At 37.7% G+C, this 22,515-nt stretch overlaps 1 protein-coding gene across 1 annotated transcript in view; it reads right to left on the bottom strand.

Moving 5' to 3' along the window:
• The window catches only part of LOC134575404 (alpha-2-macroglobulin-like protein 1), an 80,012-nt gene that overhangs the window by 38,679 nt on the left and 18,818 nt on the right, over nucleotides 1-22,515 (bottom strand). Inside the window, exons 9-15 of the mRNA XM_063434706.1 lie at nucleotides 20,314-20,428; nucleotides 18,670-18,776; nucleotides 5,678-5,842; nucleotides 4,045-4,260; nucleotides 3,542-3,614; nucleotides 2,625-2,770; nucleotides 2,138-2,290 (exon numbers count right to left, since the gene is read on the bottom strand). Of these exons, the coding sequence (XP_063290776.1) occupies nucleotides 2,138-2,290; nucleotides 2,625-2,770; nucleotides 3,542-3,614; nucleotides 4,045-4,260; nucleotides 5,678-5,842; nucleotides 18,670-18,776; nucleotides 20,314-20,428 (975 nt within the window). The remainder of the gene's footprint in view (nucleotides 1-2,137; nucleotides 2,291-2,624; nucleotides 2,771-3,541; nucleotides 3,615-4,044; nucleotides 4,261-5,677; nucleotides 5,843-18,669; nucleotides 18,777-20,313; nucleotides 20,429-22,515) is intronic.

Genomic DNA, 22,515 nt, shown 5'->3' with positions numbered 1-22,515 from the left:
GAAACTGTTTAAATACTTGGGTAACATGCCTTATTTTAGCTGTTAGGACTCTATTATTTGATTTAATCAGCCCTTCACCGCCAAGATATTTTAATTAAAAAATAAATATTAACATTCAAGAAACATGCAATGCATACCTAAAACTTAAACACAAAACAGCTATTTCATGCATAGACTGCCATTCAGAGAAACCAAAAATCTAAAAACAAGTAATTTTGTGAAGATTTTTTTTCCTTATTTTTACTTTTTTACCATTTACTGGAATAATGGTGGTATTGTCAAAGTTTTAAAAGTCAAAGAGAATATATTATGTAATAATAATAATAATAATAATATATATATGATCATTATGATCATCAACAGCTTCTTCTCATCCTCCGCAATATCGGTCTACAAGATATTGCTCTCTCCTGGTGCTCCTCCTACCTCTCCCAGCGCTCTTTCAGTGTTTCTTTCTCTGGCTCTGCTTCTTCTCCCTAACTCCTCTCTGTCGGTGTCCCCCAATGTTCAGTCCTTGGTCCCCTACTGTTCTCCATCTACACTGCCTCCCTTGGTAAACTCATTAGCTCCTTTGGCTTCCAATATCATTTCTATGCGGATGACACACAAATCTACGTGTCCTCTCCTGATCTCTCCCTGTCCCTCTTGACTAGTGTCTCTGACTGCCTCTCTGCTGTTTCTAACTGGATGGCTGCCCACTTCCTTAAACTAAACTTGACCAAAACTGAAATTCTGGTCTTTCCTCCCTCAAGTGTTGTTACTCCTGTGTCTGTCTCCCTCCAAGTCAACGGTGCTACAATCAGCTCCACCACGCAGGCTCGCTGCCTAGGTGTTTTCTTTGACTCAGATGACTCCTTCAAGCCTCATGTTCAATCTATCGCCCAACCCTGTCATTTCCATCTCAAAAACATTGCACGCATCCGCCCCTACTTAACGCCAGATGCGACTAAGGTGTTGGTCCATTCCACTGTCCTTCTTGCCTTGACTACAGTAATCCGCTTCTCAGTGGTCTTACGTGCTCCTAACTTGTGCCGTTACAGTCCATAATGCGGTGGCGAGGCTCATCTTCCTGTCCACCTCCCATGCCTCACCCTTCTGTCAGTCCCTACATTGGCTTCCTATAAAATATAGAGCTCAATTTAAAATTCTAGTTCTTGCTTTCAAATCTCTACATAATGCTGCTCCCACCTATCTATCCTCCCTTACACACAAGTATGTCCCGTCTAGGCCCTTACGATCTGCTGAAGACTTATGTCTATCTTCTGTCCGTACTCCCACCTCTGATACTTGCCTTCAAGATTTCTCGAGGGCTGCACCGTTCCTGTGGAACTCGCCACCCTCCTCTGTTAGATGCTCACCCAGTCTCCACTTTTTCAAAAAATCGTTAAAAAAAAAACACTTCTTCGTAAAAGCGTATCAATTAAACTGTTCATAGCTCCCAAATGATTCCTCTTCTGCAACTGTCACTAATCTAATACTATCCTTACCTTTCTGTGTCATTTTACCCCACTCCCTCTAGCATGTAATCATTGAGCAGGGCCCTCAACCCCTCTGTTCCTGTGTGTCCAACAGGGGTGATATGATAGAAACATTTAAATACATAAAGGGAATCAACACAGTAAAGGAGGATACTATATTTAAAAGAAGAAAAACTACCACAACAAGAGGACATAGTCTTGAATTAGAGGGGCAAAGGTTTAAAAATAACATCAGGAAGTATTACTTTACTGAGAGGTTAGTGGATGCATGGAATAGGCTGAAGTGGTAGAGGTTAACACAGTAAATGAGTACTATAAGATAAGGCCAGGGACCTAATGAGAGTATTTAGAAAATTGGGCAGACTAGATGGGTCGAATGGTTCTTATCTGCCGTCGCATTCTATGTTCCTATGCTTCCTTTACAGGAGAAAATCAGGCAGACAGAAGGAAGTCTGTGATTTGGCAATGGGTGTTACAAAGGGTTTTTCAAATTTAATTGCCCAGTGACTCCCATTGCTACGTTCTGTATCAGTACCATGGACAGGGTTTCTTATATTTGGTATGAAATGTGTCTTTATGTTTCACTTGATGATTAACATGCATTATGTTTACATATCTCACCATTAGTGTAGACATTGTGAGGTGGATCTTTATCTCACCAAGGTGGATGATAGCGTTCTCTCATGAGGCTGGTGAAGCAAAAGTCCTTTATCAACTGACCGGACGGAACACATCGACCCTGATTCCGCTTTTACCTCCAAGTTCACCTTTCGCCCAGGTCGAATTTTCTTTTCTGAGAATTTAAGTTCCACCTGTTCACAATGGTGTTGTATAAAGACAAGAGGAAATACAAGTCAACTAAAATGTGTTCCAAGAAGCTGGCTGATTGTTTTCAAATAAATCACTAATTCCTAATATTCTTTAGTTTTTTTAACGTCCCCCTGCTTCATTTATACCAACATATTGAAGGTAGCATTTCACCAACCCTCTTTAAAGATACAGTAATATATTCTTATATACATTCTAATGTCTTCTAACATAAATTGGGTCAAGCGGTCAGATGATGATTCACATTCCTTCACTCTGTCCATTCCTCTTTCTCTCTTGTATTTTCAATGCCATTTTCATCTTCTTCTGTTCTTTTACCTTGTTTTTGAAGCATGTTGAGATTGTATATGTTGCCCGATCTGCCGCCACCTCCCCATCCATGAATACAGTGAAAACCAAGAGGGAAATTTCAGGAATCATATTATCTGTCACTGGGATCTCAAGGTAGAACGAGCCCTGCAGTACTGGAAATATAAGGGTCATATCAAGTATTCATCAAAAGAAGCTACGCATGTAACACATTATGAACCCTACAGAGTAATAGTTATCAAGCCATGGGTTGGTGATTTCTTCCAAAGCCAGCCATAGATCCAGTTTTGCAGAAAGGTAATTCCCTGTAAAGTCAGTCATACAGAGAAATGATTCCCTGTAAAGCCAGCCATGGATCCAGGTATATATATATAAACAGTTTGATGTATAGTGCAAATATAGCATACAAGTTTAGTTACACCAAGAAAATCAGCTATTGCATCCTAGAAAGAATGACTGTAGTGTACTCAGTATGGTCTGAGTCCACTCCTCCCTTCTCTGGTTTCTAGAATGTAGTCTGTTTTATAACGAATGCTCCATAATATATGAAAATGTTGGCAGTTTTATGATCATAGAAGCAGAGTGATTGAAAAACTGCCAACCTTTTCCTATATTAGCTTGGTAGAAATAGTAATTATTCTGCAGTGTGAAACCAGATCTGGAACAGAAAGGAAGGTAAGTGTGACTTGAGGGTTAAATTTAATAAAAAAAAACATATAATACAAGTACACTCATTGTTTAAAGAGACAAGGCGTTAATGAGTTATATCCATCATATTTTCTCAAAAGAAAAATGATTTTCTCTGAAAACGAATTTATGGAAATGGAATTTCTGTGGATGTAAAACCACTAAGAAAAGAAGCATATCACATAGCTATCTAACAGCTTGTCCAAACATTTAATTTGTATTCTCCTTGATGAACTTACTTGGTTCCTTTTTCTGTTCTAAAACATTTAATTTGTATTCTTCTTGATAATAAATTCCGCCTTTAGCCAGTATCTGAGCGAACAAAAAAAGGAATACATTACTCAACGTAAGACACACAGAAACATATTACATTACAAAAAATGACAAAAACTCCCTTTATTGTGTCCTGAAACATTGCAGACTGTCAATCAATTAATAATAATGAATTAATGAATATCTGTATAATTAGCCACAGTAATTCATGATTATTAGAATCTAAATCAAACCAGCTCATCCCCTAGCTTCTTGCACGTACTTTGACAAATGTTCTTGTATTTTAAATATACAATCCATTAACTTGAGGGAGAATATGAGGAGGAATTAGACAGTAGAGTTCTCCGTATAAAATGGAAAAAAGGAAATTTACCAGCTGAAAGGATGAGAGATACTCACTCAGGATTCATGAGGATAAAAAGGAAAATTACACCAAACAGTATACAGAACAACAAGAAATGAGATTCACCAGGTAAAAGAATGAGAGATGCTCTGAATTAGGATCCAATTCCATCTTGTTAAGGGCATAATTGACTTGAATCGGCTGCTTGGTACCACATTCCAGTTTACTTGCAATAGCTTCGATCTTCAGGAAACTGTTACTCTCAGAGTAGAAGGGATCTAGCCATGTGAATGCATCTATTTTGCTGCCCAGCTCATCACTTTCATCCAACGAAAATTTTCCCTAAAGGAAACAGCATGGTGATGGACAAAGTAAAAAAAAAAAAATATATATATAGATAGACAGAGAATGCAGATGGGAACATAGATAGACAGCAAATTGTTGCACTTAATATTTTTTTAAATTAATTAGTGATGTAATTTTCTGTTTAGTGTATGTTTAAATACAATAGACATCTCAGTATACCTTTTCTAGAAAATCACTTTCTAAACTATATGTAGATCCAAAATAGTGTTATTGAATATGTGTCATAGTGGTCTATTCACTAAAGTCCTTATTTCCCAAACAGAATGGGGCTAAAACCATTTGTTTGCTTTGGGGTCTTTCGGATTGCAAAATCCAGATATTGGTCATGCTGTTCAACAATGTCAAGATTTTGCTAAACCTGCAACATGTCTGCCCAAATTTCTTATGGATTTCAACTATATCGAAAGACATCGGTCTACTGAAATCCAGGCCTTGCCTAAAATCTATGTCCAAAAAATCCAACCTATTTCCCCTTTGCGAATGCTAGTGCTGCCCCCTGATTAATATTAATAAAACTGTGCATCTACTAGCTGCTCACCATTTGTTAGATTGTGGGTGGGGGCATAAGGGAGGTTTTTAGCTGTACCAATAGTAATATGGGGTCATATTGACCAACATCAACTTTTTTTCCTTACATTTTACTTTGACGGTTGACTAGCAACATCCCATCACATTGGAGAGGGTGTTTAACAATAGTGTTTTTAATGCTATCATTTGTTTGCAAAAAGCAAGTGAACCATAGTTTGTGAATGTGCATCCATTATTGGTTGCAAGGGCAAAGAGGAGACCTGCAATTTCTGCATAGTGTAAGACCTCCTGAAAGCTAACCTCACTTTTCTATTCTAGTACCATATTACCATCTAAGACCAATCTAAACAGTGAATTTTGTATTGAGTAGGTCCATGGATGGAACCACCCCCACTCTTTAGGCTGGCATTAGCAACCCTCCTTCCACCATCCCCCTGTGCCAACAGGCTTGCTCCTAATCTTTTTCCATGGCCCATGCAGTTATAACTGGTGAATCTGGACAGCTTGTAGGCTACTTACTTACACGTTACACACTGCAGAACATATTGTGTCAGTTTTATGTTCCAGTTTTATTTCTAATTAGCCTTGTTTTTTATGTAGTTTTAATAAATACTATGTACAGTTTTTAGCAATGCTTAAAATAACTTAAAATAACTTCAATATACTCTGAAAGGTCTCGAGATTGATGCCAAACACATACATTATAAAGGATGGGTGGAAGCTTGAAAAATTAATACTTTTGACCAAGAAGAAGGATGCACATAGCAAGAGGTATGTTCACTAGCTATAGGGCTTGATCTATAGCTATCATTGTAGTAGAACATTTTCACAATTAAGAATTCCTCCATTCACACTGGGGCCTTACCTGAAGTGTCACCATATTCTCCCATTCTGTGGTGTCAAGTGTAAAATGGGCAATGCCAAGTCCGTTGGTTAGAAGTCTCAAATTATAATCCACATCGTTGATGTTCGTTACCAGAAAAACTGTTTCATTTGGCTTCAGTTCTCCATTTCTGTCCTCCACTTTCATCTACAGATAGGAATGGAACATGGTCACCACCATTGCATTCCAGGGAGCAATTAATTCTCTAAAACATATTGAATCACTTAATACTGATAGCCTATGGAATACTAGATTCACATTGTGTGTGCATGTCAGTAGAGGTCAAGTAATGATTTAGACATGTCACTCTGCATTATATGTAATTCAATAGGTATTCAATAAACAGTGATTGTTAAATGTTCTTTAGGCTTCATGGGCCATTTCACCAAATGGGGGCCATTCCACCAAATGGGGGGCATTTCTGTCCCCAGGAGATTAAATGTATAAATATGGATAAAAATTAAGTCTAAACATGTTTTATTATTAAGTGTCTGTCATGCCTTAACCCCGGTATCCTCTTACTTCCGGGTTCCACGGAGCTTAGCCACACCCCCTTATGACGCGGTCTCCTTACTTAATGCGACCGCACCAGCTGATAGACGCTGGATTATTGAACTACGTACCGCACTCACGAACCGGCTACAAACTTCTCTGTGAAAGCCATCTGTTACCGGACTGGACTGGAAGACTACTCACGTCCCCTTCACCTCTCCTCATCCTCGACTAAAGCATGAACTCTCTACACACATATCATTGGATATAACCGCCTCTGAGGAGAACTTGGGAACCTGTTTTCTATTTACCGGAAGCTAAGTAACATTAAACCTCTGTGATAAGAGTTACATATCTAAAGCCTTTATTGCCTGTTACCAAAGTCTTATTATCAAACAACCCAGCTACAGCTATCTTCAACCTATCCACTATTCGAGTTTAGCTGCACCTGTCTTGCTTCAGATAATTGCTAATGGAACAAACTATTGTAATTGCTTATCACCTAACTTGTTAACTCAACTAACAGACTCTAAATGATTCAGAACCTGCTAATTGCAACCGTTTATTATTTAAAGCTACAGTGCCTGTAATTTTGGACTTAAGCAACCGTTTATTATTTAAAGCTACAGTGCCTGTAATTCTGGACTTAAGCAACCTTTTATTATTTAAAGCTACATTGCCTGTAATTCTGGACTTAAGAAACCGTTTATTATTTAAAGCTACATTGCCTGTAATTCTGGACTTAAGCAACCGTTTATTATTTATTTATTTATTTTTTAATTCCTTTTTATTAAGTTTTTCTTATTTTTACAAAACATTAAGTATTAACAATTATACTTAATCAATAAAACATGATTCTGTTATGAATCCAACATGCAATACATTCCCATACATTTATATCCTAACCATAGAAATTTATCCTCTATATACACACAAAAAAGAAATATAAGAGAAAATATGGAAAAAAAAAAAAAAAAAAAAAAAGTTATTATTAATTACATTTGTTGTCTCTTAACTATGATTAGTTTATCTACATTCATACCAACCAGCATATATTTAAATATTAATATCTCTCGTGTAAAATGGGTAATCTCTGTTTCATTATGACAGTAGACCACATCTATTCTATTCGTTTTATGTCTATTATTAGAGAGTTATATATTTCTCTTAGTAGGTTTTGTTTTTTATTATCATTATACCAGGTTGTTCCTATTTCCATCTCTAGTTGGTTCAAAATTTGTTCTTTTATATGTTGTAGGTCAGGGATATCAGTATTTTTCCATGATCTTGCAATCAACAGCTTTAGAGCCATAAAACAATGAATGACTAATATTTCATTTTTTTTGTTTAATTCGGTATTATAAATATGTAGTAAGGCGGTTTCTGGTGTAAAGTTTAACTGTATATTACTTATCTGTATTATTATGCTATATATAAGCTCCCATATTGGTTGAATTCTTGGGCAGCTCCACCATATATGTAGCATAGAGCCGTCTAAATTAAAACATCTCCAACAATTTGGAGGGTTAGTATGGCAAATTTTATTTAATCTCTTTGGGACCATGTACCATCTATAGCTGACTTTTATAAAGTTTTCCAATATGTTTAGGGAATGGAGGTTTTTTTTAATTTTTTGGAAAGCTTGGCACCATGAGATAAAGTCGATTTTGCTATCCAATTCTCTTTCCCATTTTTTAAAGATCACAGGAATATTTGGTTGATTTATGAGATTAAGTAGCTCTATTATTGTGGAGTATTTTTTATTCGTGGTGTCTTTAGTTAAGATCTTTCTAGTTAACTTTCCTGTATCCCCATTGTATTTTATCAGGTGCTTCTTTAGGAAGCTTTTGATGCGTAAATAGCTGAAAATTTCCCTAGATGGTAGGTCTAGTCTTGTTTTTATGGTCGGGTAATCTTCTATCTGATCATTTCTATATAAATCATTAATACATGTGTCGAAATTTTTATACCAATTTTCCATATTTATATCCTCCATAATATTTTCTACCATTTTTATGGGTATAGTATCTGGGATTTGATCCGCTATTCCCAATTTTTTTTTTATTATATACCATTCATTTATTGTTTGTGAGATAATTTTACTTTTGATTTCTGGTAAGCATACCCTTTTGTTTATATTGGCCCAAGGTAATGTTTCTAAATTTGTAACCTTTTCTCTATATAGTTCTATTTTATACCATGCTTGTTCTTTGCAATCTGTAGCTTGTAAGTTTAGGGCATGTGTTGTCATAATTGCATGATAGATATTAATTATTAATGGGTACCCCAGGCCTCCCCGATGAGTTTTGTTCGCTAGTGTTAGTGAATTAATTCTGGGTTTCTTGCCCCTCCAAATGAAGTCTGTGAAACATTTTTGTATTATATTTAGCCAATGAATTGAGATCTTGAGAGGTATCATACGGAACAGGTAAATCCATTTTGGGACTATATAGGCTCTAATCGTGTTTATCCGGCCCCACCATGAGATTTCATAGCGCCTCCATTCCCTCAAGAGTCTATTCATTTCTTTTAATTGATTCATAAAGTTAATTTCCATTAAACTGTCAACGTCTGATGTTAACAGAATACCTAAATATGGTAACTTTGTAATTGACCAGTTAAACTGATAGTTTTGTCTTAATCTTTGTAGCTGTATTTTATTTATGTTTGTGGTTAGAGCTGAGGTTTTATTAATATTCATTTTGAAATTAGAGACCTCTCCGTATTGCGTAATCTCATATAACAACTGAGGTAACGAGTTTTCTGGGTCTGTAATGGTCAGTATTACGTCATCTGCGTAGAGACAGATTTTGAGTTGTTCATCGGGAATTTTAATTCCTATTATGCCTGTGTTTTGTCTAATCCTGCATGCCAGGGGTTCCACAGAAACGACGTATAACAGCGGAGAGAGTGGACAGCCCTGTCTCGTGCCGTTGAGAATTGTAAACCATTCTGATCTTAAGTCCCTACCTACAATCCTGGCAGACGGCACTGAGTACAGGGCCTCCACTGCCCCCGTAAACCAACCTTAAAAACCCATTTTATGCATAGTTTGTTTTAGGAAATCCCAGCTGACCCTGTCAAACGCTTTTTCGGCGTCAATAGACAGGGTCAGCTGGGGCATCCCACTTTTCTGAGCCCAGTCCAGTATCTCTATCATTCTTCTGGTGTTGTTATTAGATTGTCTTCCGACCACAAAGCCTATCTGGTCTTTGTGTATAATTTCTGGCATTACTAGTTGGAGTCTCTTCGCCAATATTGCTGAGTAGAGTTTTACGTCGGCGTTTATTAATGATATTGGGCGGTAATTTGATATTTCTGTCGGGGATTTACCCGGTTTTAGTATTGGAGTAATATGTGCTCTCAAGAAATCAATAGAAGCTTGACCTTTGTTTGAAATTTCATTGAATGTGTCTGTTAGCGCTGGAATGATTTGAGATTTAAATTTCTTATAAAATTGATTAGTGTATCCGTCCGGGCCCGGGGCCTTATTTTTTGCTAAGTTCTTTATTGCCCATTCTAGTTTATCTGTGGTAAATGATTTATTTAACTTCCTTTTTTGGTCTATAGTAATTTTTGGCATTTTTATCTTTGCTATGTATCTTTCCATATCTTTTATTGGAGGATTTAAATGTAAATTATATAATTTGCCATAGAATTTCTTAAAAGCCTCGGCTATGTCCTCCGGTTTTATAATATTCTCGTCTCCTACTATTAACTTATAGATTTTTCTTTCTAAGTTTTGTTTTTTTAATCTATTTGTTAGTATGGAATCTACTTTATTATTTTTGTAATAACATTTTATTTTCAGTTTTTTAAGGTTTCGTTGAATTCTGGCCTCGATTAGCTGGTTTATATTTAATTCGCAGGTTTTGATCATTTTTTGTCTTTCAGTTGAAAAATTATTTTTATTCAAATTTACTAAGTTGTAATATTTAATGTACAAATCTGATAAATTTGCCTCTCTTTTTGTTTTTTGTTGGCTTGCCAACTTAATCCAGTACCCTCTTATTACCGCTTTAAAGGTACACCAGAGACATTCTTTGGTGGTCTCTACGTTTGTGTTTTTTTGTTTGAAAAAAAATTCCATCATATTACTCATATAATCTATATTTTTCTTTTCTTCCAAGAGACGGTCATCTAATCTCCATAGTGGGGGATTTCTTTTTATATTTTCCGCCACTTCGGCTATTATTAAATCGTGATCTGACCAAGTGTTACCTAGTATCTTAACTGAGGTCAATGATTTAGAGAAATCTAGGTTTCCAAGTATTAAATCAATTCTTGCAACTGAGCCATGGGGGGCAGACCTATGGGTGTAATTTTTATCATTGGGATGCATCAATCTCCAGCGATCAATTAATTCATATTTATTTACTGTTTTGTTCATTTCTTTAGCCTGTTTTACTAAATTTTGGTTAATTTTTTGATTTCCCCTCAGTTGTTTATCCATAGAGGGGTCAAGTATGCAGTTGAAATCCCCAGCCACTATTACTTTTCCTTTTTTTACCTGTTCCACCAGTCTCAAAATCTCAATTAATTTTCTAGTTGGATGTTTATTTGGCAAGTATACATTCACGAGTGTATACATCACCCGGTTAAGCAAACCGATCAGTATTATAAATCTTCCTTCTAAGTCGGCCTTTTGGTATTGGGGCTCAAATATTGTGGCTTTGGAAAAAATTATAGAAACACCACTTTTTTTTTTCTTTGTTGGGATGCGTTATACAATATTGGAAATTTTTTATAGTGCCATAAGCCTTTGTTTTTTGCTAGCCAGTGCGTCTCCTGAACAAATCCCACATTAACTTTCTCTCTAATCAATGTGTCATATAGAAAACCTCTTTTAACGTGGGAGTTTAGACCTTGAGCATTTATTGAGATTAGTCTAACCATGAATCTTTTAGGGTTTTGGAACAACCTGAGAGTTTTACCCCATTTTTTAAGACATATGCTGAATATACAAAAACATTTATTCCATTCATCACCCCATACTCATTCATCCATCGCTTGGATAACCGTGCGTGATCCAAGGTCTGGGTACTATCCTTCAGTACCCTGTGGGGGGAGACAGCTCTGCCCGCAGGGAAGGGGAGAGTAAGGTAAGAAAAGATAGCAGAGACTGCACTGTCTCTATCTTGAGTTAATTAATTGTTCTATGTCTAGCCAAGGGTTGGGGGAAGGAAGTTACTAGGAGTTATTATATCCTCTACTATTTGTCAGTTTTCAATTGTCTAGGTTCCCTATCTTTTAGCCTATATTTTCTCTTTTTTTCCCTTTTTTTCCCCTTCTTTTTTTTGTTTGGGAACGGGAGGGGACTGTGTTTATTTACTGCTTCTATCAGAGTTCTGTGTTTGTATAACTTATTGTTGGATATTTTTCTTCATTTTTTTCCCTAGCTTAGGAATTTAGGGATATCAGCCTTTATAGTGAGGAATTACGAGTTTAAGATATATAAACCTTTAGTCGGTTAATACATACATTTGACGGATATCACGGCTTATTCCCATAGCCTTTTCATCCCTATTGCCCATTGGGCTTCCTTTATACCTATTTACTTTCTTTAAATTCCAAGATTATTGTGCAGATTCATTACTTATTTTTAACCTTTACAATTACCAATACAATTTATGTTAAAAGCCTATGTTATCTGTGTATTAACCCAACTTGTCTGAATATCTTATGTACCTCCTGTGCCTATTCTCTTTCACAGTTCTTATATTATTTTAGTGCCTAGTGTTATCCCTCGTTATAACCCGTACTTCAATTCCCATATGGTTCTGGGCCACTTTGTCCCTATTACACCTCCTTTCTTTCCCTTTTCTCTTTCTCTTTCTTCCCCTTCCCCCTCTACTTCATATTGATTTAGACTTAACAAATTTCCATGTATATAATTACTTATCGTCGTGACTACCCCAGGACCTCATATATACATTACTTATACATCTGTTTATACTAAATGAGGGAGCAAAAAAAAAAAAAAAAAACTACCTTTAAGTAATTAATACATACATTAACATATACCATTGCTTATTCCCATAACCGATGCATCCCACTTGTCTATTTGGGATTCCATTCTTTCCATTTAGTTACTATTTTCCCTAAGTTATTGTGCAAATTCAGTTCGTGCTATCATCTATTCCCATTAATAATATTATTTAAGTTGAATGCCTATATTATCTGTGTGTTCACTAAATTTATCTAAGTATCATGTATACATCCTGTGCCTATTCACATTCACATTCTTGTGTCGATTTTTGCTTACTATTATCAAATGTTATAACCAACACTGCATTTCTTATTTCGTTTTAGGCCTCTATGCCCCCCTTTTTACCATTGTAACTTATCGAGTTTCCGTGCTATACATTTGATTATCATCGTGTTTACCACAACTCACGTGCGTTCTCATATATATACATAACTTATACTATTCGTGTCTAATGTGAGGAGAAAAAAAAAAAAAAAAAGAGAGGAAGAAGTCCTTTACAGCTCCACGTCTTGTTCCCTTTATCTCTCTCTTATTTCACTCCTTCTCCTTCCCTTCTTTCACAGTTTTTCTCTCTTCCTCCTTTACATCAGATCGTTAGAGCCAAGCCATTCTAGTGCCAGTTCCAATGAATTAAATCCTCTCCATTCTTCTTTATATAAAATTGAGAGTTTGGATTGGGGATTCCATTTGAATTTTAAATGATGTTTTTTCAGAATAGTAAAGATTGGTGTGAAGACGGCTCTTCTAGATCTTGTAGTGGCTGACAGATCATTCAGAATTCTTAAGTTTTTGAATTTTTCATCTGTAATTGAGGTTTTTTTTGCAGTGTAGAATATCTGTAGTTTGAGATCTTGTGAGTATAAGGCAACTATCACATCTCTTGGATAGTTGTGATCTTGTTTTCTTTGCATTAATCTGTGTATCCTTATAACTTGTAGCTCTGTTTGTCTCCTCTGTATTCCTATATGCTCCATAAAAGCTTCAAAAAATTATTTTAAGTTGTTATCTGTTACTTCCTCTGGTATGTTTCTAATCCTTAGATTGCATCGTCTTGATCTGTCTTCCATTATACAGACCTTGTCTTCCATTTCTTTTAAATTTATTATTGATTTTTTATATAATTCTTTCAGTTCTTTTATCTGGAAATCTCTTGTTTCTTCTCTGCTCTCTATATTTTGAATTCTTTCATTTAGTGTTGCAATATCTGTTTTTATTTCTGAGAATTTATCATTCAGTTCTCTTTTAATGTCCGATACCGCTTCTTCCAGGCAAATTTTTAATTCTTGCAATGAGACAGACTCTTTTTCTCTTGTTGGTTTTGGGGAGGGGGGTAAGGATGAATGAGAAAGTTCCATTGTTGAAATCTCTGATATTTCTTGAGTTGACTGTGGAGAAAAAAACGTTGAGAGCCTCTTTTCCGATTTTTGCACTTTCTCAGATTTAGCTGACATTTTTTGATCATGTGTCTTTTTTTTCGCTGCCATGTTTATCTTTGCGACTTTTCTCCCCCTTTTTTTTTGGGGGGGGGGGGTTCTCGCTTTCCTTCCCTTTTATATTTGTTGATTAATCTTCCTCTTCTTTTGTTTTTTCTATTCTTTTCTGTTTGCCCTTTAGGCTTCCGGCTGTTGAACTATTAATCGTGTCCTAATTTGGTATTGCTGCTATAATTCCACTATAAAGCCGCCGGTTAAATTCCCACCGGCATACCTATGTAGCCTTTTGTCATATCTTTACACTTCCTCATCTGGTGGTCCATACATGAGGCAGCTTATTCATTGCCAATCGGCATGCCGTTCTACTTGCAAGGTTGCACACTAACAGTATCTTCAATGTCAGTATCAATTGCAGCCTTTTCCTTTTCTTTTTTTTCTTTTTTCCCTTCTTTCCCTTTTTTTCTTCCCCCTTTTTTTAGCTTGTGGATTTTAGGCCCAAAATTAGTAAATAAGATTTTAAACCGGAAGATAGCAGATAGTAAATAAATAGCACTTAGATAGGGACACTATATGCTTGATCGCCAGATGAAATAGCCAGGTAAGATATTTAACACATCAGAATATCGGGTCTTTAATCTAGCTTTGAGCTAGCTTATAAAACATTTGTGCCTGTACCTGATTTCTGTTGCCTTTATTTTTTTCGGTCTGGTCTGGTCCGGTCTTTCCTGGGCGGGATATTCAGCGATATATTCAGTGTATGTCCAAATGTAATATGTGTCTCGTTAGCTGCCAGCGCTTGCTTCAAGGTCTGTCTTGCTTTTGCATTTGTGATTGCTTCGAATTCTGTCCTCACCCCCTCAAATGTACTTTGGAGCAGCCAAAATACCAAAGTGCTTTGAAGCCCTCGTCCACCGTCTGTTCTCAGTCAGCCGACGTAACTAGCGGCTCTCTCTCGCTGCTCTCGCTGCTTTCCTCTCCCGCCAAACACCCCGCCAAATCTCCCCCCCTCACAGCGTGCGCGTGCACGTCCTCCTCACGTGTCCTCCGTCATCACGCTGGTGACCGTTTATTATTTAAAGCTACAGTGCCTGTAATTCTGGACTTAAAGTCACAATATCTTCTAATTGTTCTAATAAATATTCAAGCTCTAAGAAATCTGCAGTTGTGTTCCTTCATAACAAATGTTAAACGTGACAGTGTCCTGCACATTAATCTAACTGTACATTAAAATATATTAAAATATATCATTCAAACTCAAAATTGGCGCAGCAATGGGAGGCACATTTACACTGCTCTATTCCCTCTAAACAATGGTAACCTGTGTTTATTATACATTATCCTCCCATAGCCATTAACCCGTGTTTATTATACATTATCCCTCCCATAGCCAGTAACCTGTGTTTATTATACATTATCCTCCCATAGCCAGTAACCTGTGTTTATTATACATTATCCCTCCCATAGCCAGTAACCTGTGTTTATTATACATTATCCCCCCATAGCCAGTAACCTGTGTTTATTATACATTATCCCCCCATAGCCAGTAACCTGTGTTTATTATACATTATCCCCATAGCCAGTAACCTGTGTTTATTATACATTTTCCTCCCATAGCCAGTAACCTGTGTTTATTATACATTATCTCCCCCATAGCCAGTAACCTGTGTTTATTATACATTATCCCCATAGCCAGTAACCTGTGTTTATTATACATTTTCCTCCCATAGCCAGTAACCTGTGTTTATTATACATTATCCCCCCCATAGCCAGTAACCTGTATTATACATTATCCTCCCATAGCCAGTAACCTGTGTTTATTATACATTATCCCTCCCATAGCCAGTAACCTGTGTTTATTATACATTATCCCCCCATAGCCAGTAACCTGTGTTTATTATACATTATCCTCCCATAGCCAGTAACCTGTGTTTATTATACATTATCCTCCCATAGCCAGTAACCTGTGTTTATTATACATTATCCCCCATAGCCAGTAACCTGTGTTTATTATACATTATCCTCCCATAGCCAGTAACCTGTGTTTATAATACATTATCCCTCCATAGCGAGTAACCTGTGTTTATTATACATTATCCCCCATAGCCAGTAACCTGTGTTTATTATACATTATCCTCCCATAGCCAGTAACCTGTGTTTATAATACATTATCCCTCCATAGCGAGTAACCTGTGTTTATTATACATTATCCCCCCTTAGCCAGTAACCTGTGTTTATTATACATTACCCCCCCATAGCCAGTAACCTAAAGATTACTTAGTATTAGTAAATAATATGCCCCTACTCGCTATATCATGAGTAGGGGCATGTCTAGTAAGCAGTGAGCAGCCTGTGGCTGCTCACTGTAAAAAAAAACCTAATAACCTCCCCACCCCCTTGCGCGGCTGGTGGGGGCCCCATAAATAACAATAAGGGGGGGACCTACTGTCCTCCCCCCCTGGCCCCTGAGCGGTGGGTGGGGGCCCTAAATAAAGATAGAGGGGGACGACCTACTGTCCTCCCCCTGGCCCCCACCCCTGAGCAGTGGGTGGGGGCCCTAGATAAGAATGGTGGGGGGGACCTACCGTCCTCCCCCCGACCCCCACCCCTAAGTGGTGGGTGGGGCCCTAAAAAAACAATAAGGGGGGGCCTACTGTCCTCCCCCTGGCCCCCACCCCTGAGCTGTGGGTGGGGGCCCTAAATAAAGATAGGGGGGGACGTACTGTCCTCACCCGGCCCCCACCCCTGAGTTCTTCGGAATTTTCCCCATGCTGTGTAAAATGACACAGAGCACTGTGATTGGATGACTTGAAATCCATCCAATCACAGTGCTCTATGTCATTTTACACAGCGTGGGAAAATTCCAAAGAACTTTCCCACGCTGTGTAAAATTACAAAGAGCACTCTGATTGGATGGTTTTCAAGCCATCCAATCACAGTGCTCTGTGTCATTTTACACAGCGTGGGAAAATTCCAAAGAATGCTTAAACCCACCAATCAGAGTGTTCTTTATAAGCCTTCCCCCGCCCTGCATGGCTCAGTCTGCGCGGAGCCCTCCATGGGTGAAGATGGATTATTTTTTTGCGCTCGGGTTTTTTATTTTTCGTCAGGTTTATTATTTTGCGCTCGGGTTTTTTATTTTATTTTAAGTTCGTCGGCTATGATGGCTTTGTATTTGTCCTTTTTGGGGGCTGAAAAAGGAAGATTTTAGAAAAAAGAAGACGTCAAATGGTAAGTTTATTTTTTTTTACAGGTTAGTTATTTTATTCTCCCTCACTATTTTTAGGATGAGGGGGGCAGGTAGGGGATAGTTTGATTTGGGTGGGGGGGGTGACTAGGGGCTTGGGACCGCTAGTCACCTTGATTGGGGGGGGATTTTAATTTAGGGCCCCACCCGCCGCTCAGGGGTGGGGGCTGGGGGGCAGTAGGTCCCCCCTTATTGTTTTTAGGGCCCCCACCCACTGCTCAGGGGTGGGGGCCGGGGGGGTGGGGGACAGTAGGTCACCCCCTTTTGTTTTTTAGGGCCCCCACCCACCACTCAGGGGTGGAGGCCGGGGGGAGGCTGGTAGGTCCCCCCACCATTCTTATCTAGGGCCCCCACCCACTGCTCAGGGGTGGGGGCCGGGGGGAGGATGGTAGGTCCCCCCCACCATTCTTATCTAGGGCCCCCACCCACTGCTCAGGGGTGAGGGCCGGGGGGAGGACAGTAGGTCCCCCCTATCTTTATTTAGGGCCCCCACCCACCGCTCAGGGGTGGGGGCCAGGGGGGACAGTAGGTCCCCCCTTATTGTTTTTTTAGGGCCCCCACCCACTGCTCAGTGGTGGGGGCCAGGGGGGAGGACGGTAGGTCCCCCCCACCATTCTTATCTAGGGCCCCCAACCACCGCTCAGGGCAGTTTTGCCATGGATCCCCCTCCGGCATGCCACAGTCCAGGTGTTAGTCCAACAACTTTTCCAACAATATCGTGGCCAGAAAGAGTCCCTGTGGGTTTTTAAATTTGCCTGCCTATTGAAGTCTATGGCGGTTCGCCCGTTCGCAAACATTTGCGGTAGTTCACGTTCGCCGTTTGCGAACGGAAAATTTTATGTTCGCGACATCACTAGTGGTAAACACCCACAACCATATCTGGCGCCACTCTTCCTGTCTTCCTGCCTCTTTCTCCCTCCTTTCCCCTCTCTTTTTTGCTATGAAGAACACACAGACACTTATGCACATACATGCAAACACACATTACTGTTACCCATTGTTCATTGCTGTTACTCAATGTTCATTGATTTCACTAAATTGTTTGTTTTCTAAAAAATAATGCCAAACCACTATGTTTTTCAGATATGTTTGATTCATAATTTATCAAATTGTTCAATGAATTATATTATAACAAAATTGATAAAGTTTGGGTCTCCTTTAAAATAAAAAAAAAAAAGGTGTTTGCTTTTTTTCCTCCAAAAATATATTTGTTTTCGCCTGCCCATTGAAGTCTATGGTGGTTCGCCCGGTTTGCCCGTTCGCGAACATTTGCGGAAGATCGCGTTCGCCGTTCGCGAACCGAAAATTTTATGTTTGCGACATCACTACTTAGCATATGTAAGTTTAATTTGGAAGAGTTATAACAAGCAAATGGCAGATATTACGTGGACCCTCATCCTATTAGTGCAATTTTTAAATGGGGTTGTTTTTCTTAAACAACAAGAAATACTTTGAAAGTCTAACTTATGAGGAGCATAGGCCCTATATAAATATGTTCTTGTAACTTGTAATGCAATTAATCAATCTTTTGACTTAAATAGAGCAATTTGAACAAAATGTGAATTTTCAAGTTGTACCTGGCCAGCTTAGTGCAAACACATCCATCTCAGCCTAACTAAATACACTATCAGGATTATTCGCTAAAGTGAGAATTCCAAGTTAATTGAAAGTGAATTTCAAATTTAAGGTCGAAATAGCCAAACTGGAAAAATAGTCAGCTATGCTTTCATGAATAACCCTAAGCATATATTGCCCTTTCATTTTTTCTCATTTACTTATTTATTTGAGATCTATCTATCCAAGAATGCCTGCTCACCATGCCATTGAAGGGTAGTCCTTTCTGGTAATATCTCCTGATATTCACAAATTCAATCACAAGTTGACTTGCAATAGAGATTTTGGCTGTTGCTTTTTCCACCTGACCTAGAAGACAACACACAATGTTTCAGCCTACGTATAACAAGAAAACCCCCGTAAACATTAGCTTCACGTTCATGTGAGAAAGTATCCACAATGTCTGCTTTCTTTAACTCAATTGTCAGGAGACTTCAATGAGTGAAGAGTTATTTCTCTGTCTATTACACATGGTGGTTTAGCACAAGATGGCAATACACTGAAACAAAAAATGGGTGTATTCTCTGAATCACCAGTGTTTTTTTAATCACCAATCCATTATAGATAATCAGTTGCAATTCCAATAGATGTATAAAGGCAAAAAGCTCAAAGTTAGGGATAGATAGAAACATAGAATGTGACGGCAGATAAGAATCATTCGGCCCATCTAGTCTGCCCAATTTTCTAAATACTTTCCCTGGCCTTATCTTATAGTTAGGATAGCCTTATGCCTATCCCATGCATGCTTAAACTCCTTCAGTGTGTTAACCTCTACCACTTCAGCTGGAAGGCTATTCCATGCATCCACTGCCCTCTCAGTAAAGTAATACTTCCTGATATTATTTTTAAACCTTTGTCCCTCTAATTTAAGACTATGTCCTCTTGTTGTGGTAGTTTTTCTTCTTTTAAATATAGTCTCCTCCTTTACTGTGTTGATTCCCTTTATGTATTTAAATGTTTCTATCATATCCCCCCTGTCTCGTCTTTCCTCCAAGCTATACATGTTAAGATCCTTTAACCTTTCCTGGTAAGTTTTATCCTGCAATCCATGAACCAGTTTAGATCCATGGAGTTTTGTTTGTCAGCAAACAATATGTGTACAAATTCAAAGAACATTATCATACATATGTTGGATCAGTAGTAAAAGTTATTTTTAAATTCTTTTTAAAATGCATAAACATGTAAAACACTAGGTGGTAGCAGAATACAGAAAGAATAGTAAACCTGTGAAATGATTACATGAGACAAGTTATACTTCGTATTTGACCAGATTTGATAATTGAAAGCTTGCTTTTTTTTTGGCATAACATTTAACATTCATTTCACGTAACTGTTTACACTAATTGAAGATTTCAATTAAAAACACCACTTTGATTTTCTTAATTTTGTCTTTAGTACCAAGGACTAAAGATTCTTAGTACTGGTTTCTTAGTCCTGACACAAGTGTATATGTTTCAGTCTCCTGCGGAATTCTTATGAACATCAGGTTCAGGTAAAACCGATGACATTTACATCGCACACTAGTGTCCTAGGCTTTCAGCTAATTCTTTTTCTTCCGTTGACGTCCGTACACCCTCTATGACCAATACCCTTAAACATATTTAGCTGGTCATACACAAAAGATGCAGAAGAACCTTTATTGTATAGCTATGTGCTGAGTACAGTATGTTCAACACTGTATTGTGTATTTCAGTATATGGTACATTTAGTTATAACTATATATGTACTAGATTTAGCAAGTACTTTTTATTTTATTTCTGAGAAAGTGTTTCTTCTAACATGACATATTTAATGGAACTTCTTATAATGGTCAATAATATGTTGTTCTTTATTAAAGGATTCTCACCTGTAATGAATTCTGATAAAACACATGAAATTTCCAAGTATTGCTCAAATTCTGGGTTTGAAAGATTGAAAAATGTAAGATCAATATTTTTGGAGATGCAGCCTCTGCTATCAGTCTGTGAAAGAAAAAATAAAAATAAAAGCATTTGGTGGAATGTAATATAGTAAGAATGAAGAATTGAGAATAGGTTAGAATGTAACTATGCTCTTGGCACAAAGCAGTTCCCACACAAATCTATCCATACCATGTATAATCTCAATCTGCCAAATTATCCCCCCACCCCATGGTCTAAATATTCTCTGAAGGCTATTCTGTTTACAACACACTACCACTTATCCTTATCAATCTGTCTAAAAGATTAATAAAAGTGACGAACTCAGTCTTTCAGCTTAACTATCTCTTTAAATAACCTTTCCTCAATATCTGATCTCCTTTCACGTGGTCCTCTCTCCTTCTGCCTCAGTCTTCTGCAAACCAGTTACATTGAAGGTTCAAAGGAGCCAGAACGTATCTATGAGCATGTTGTAGTATAGTTGTATGTATTGGATACCATAAATCAGCTTTTTTGTAGTCTTCTATAGTGAATATCATTAATGATTTACGGCATAAATGAAGCATAATAATGTTAGTACTTTAGAGTAACCACTAGGGGCAGTATGTATGATTAATTCCCACCATATGGTTTCCTTGTAGCTTATTTCTGACAGTGACACCATAGGCCATCCTACTCTATGGAAGCATCCCACTGGGATATATAAAAAGGTGAGTTAAGAGACAGTCAGACCTTTGCACATCAGACTTATCTCACCCATAAGGGCTATCCAGAACTGAAATGCACACAAGTTCTGTTTGCTTAAAGGGTAATCCAGAAGTGGACCCCATGCTCATTATGCCAAGAGGAGTATCAACTACACCTTGCTGACGAGGCCCAAACAAGATGAAATGACCAGCCGTGGTTGCTGTATCTCTCTTCCAGACAGAACTTGCCGGCATTTCAGTTCTGGATAGCCCTTATGGGTGAGATAAGTCTGATGTGCAATGGTTTAGGTTCTCCTTGTAATGCCACAAGTGAGCAAAAACATTTTTGGAACCTGAGCGGGGACTAAACCTAAAGCTATTGAGTTTCTCCCAGCTTTTTCCCCTTCTCAGAGTTCTCATATTCTCTATTTTTGTTACTTTCCAAGATATATCTATCATTTCTTTAGTTATAAAGTTATATATTGCAAATATAGACTATATATTTCATTACATAGTGAGAAGGGGATACATAAGATAATTACATAGCAATATAGGTTAAAAAAGCCTCAAAGAAAGAATCAGTAGGGATTAGTGCTATCTATTGTATCACCAATAAATCGATTTCAAGAGGCTGAATACATGGGCTCCATATAATGTGAGTGTAACTGGATATCTTATTATTAATTTCTATAAGGGTTTATGGAATTATGCTGTTAGGATACTTTCTCTCATTTCCTTTGTTCATGGTCCTTGAAGTCAAATACAAGTTGTGCTTCTTAGTAGAATACTGAACGTCAGAAGCCACAAAGCCAGATTAGAGGAAAAAACACAAAAAATAAATCTATACTTTTATACTTTTTAAAAATAAATATATAATATGGAAATATAGATTTTCTTCCTCATTTTTCCCTCTGTTGGTCAATTTTCACTTGATCTGTGAATAGCACCAAATGTCTGTGAGATAGCTCAGTGGGCAAATGCATAGATGAATTTGTTCAACCCTTGAGTCACAGGTTTGAATCCTGGCAGGGTTGACTCAGCCCTTCATCCTTCTGAGGTTGATAAAATGAGTACCATTAAATTGGGTAATAGTATCAACCCCTGGATGTACTTGAGAACCAGAGTGATCTGAAGGTGCCTTTTTCTGGTTAAATACTGTGTTATTATTATTTAGTAGATATCCCTTGGCCATCAATCACGTTTTTTCCTTCAAACTTTTTTTTTGGTTACAGACAGAACTTTGAATCTCAAAATAAATGAAATGGCTAATTGTCTATTTCATTTTGCTTCATGATTCAACAATTTGGCATTCTGGAGTTTGGAAGTTCGGACGAGTCACGATTGCCCACAATTCTGTCATATCGCTATTCGGGAGAACCAGAATTCACAAATCTAATAATCATATTCATATTATCAATTAAACAACACAGCTTACACTGTGATTCATTTAATGATGATATGCTT

This window comes from Pelobates fuscus, chromosome 10 (genome assembly GCF_036172605.1).
Source record: "Pelobates fuscus isolate aPelFus1 chromosome 10, aPelFus1.pri, whole genome shotgun sequence".
NCBI lineage: Eukaryota > Metazoa > Chordata > Amphibia > Anura > Pelobatidae > Pelobates > Pelobates fuscus.
Note: the sequence above shows the minus strand (reverse complement) of the source record. Positions and strands in the feature narration are given on the sequence as shown.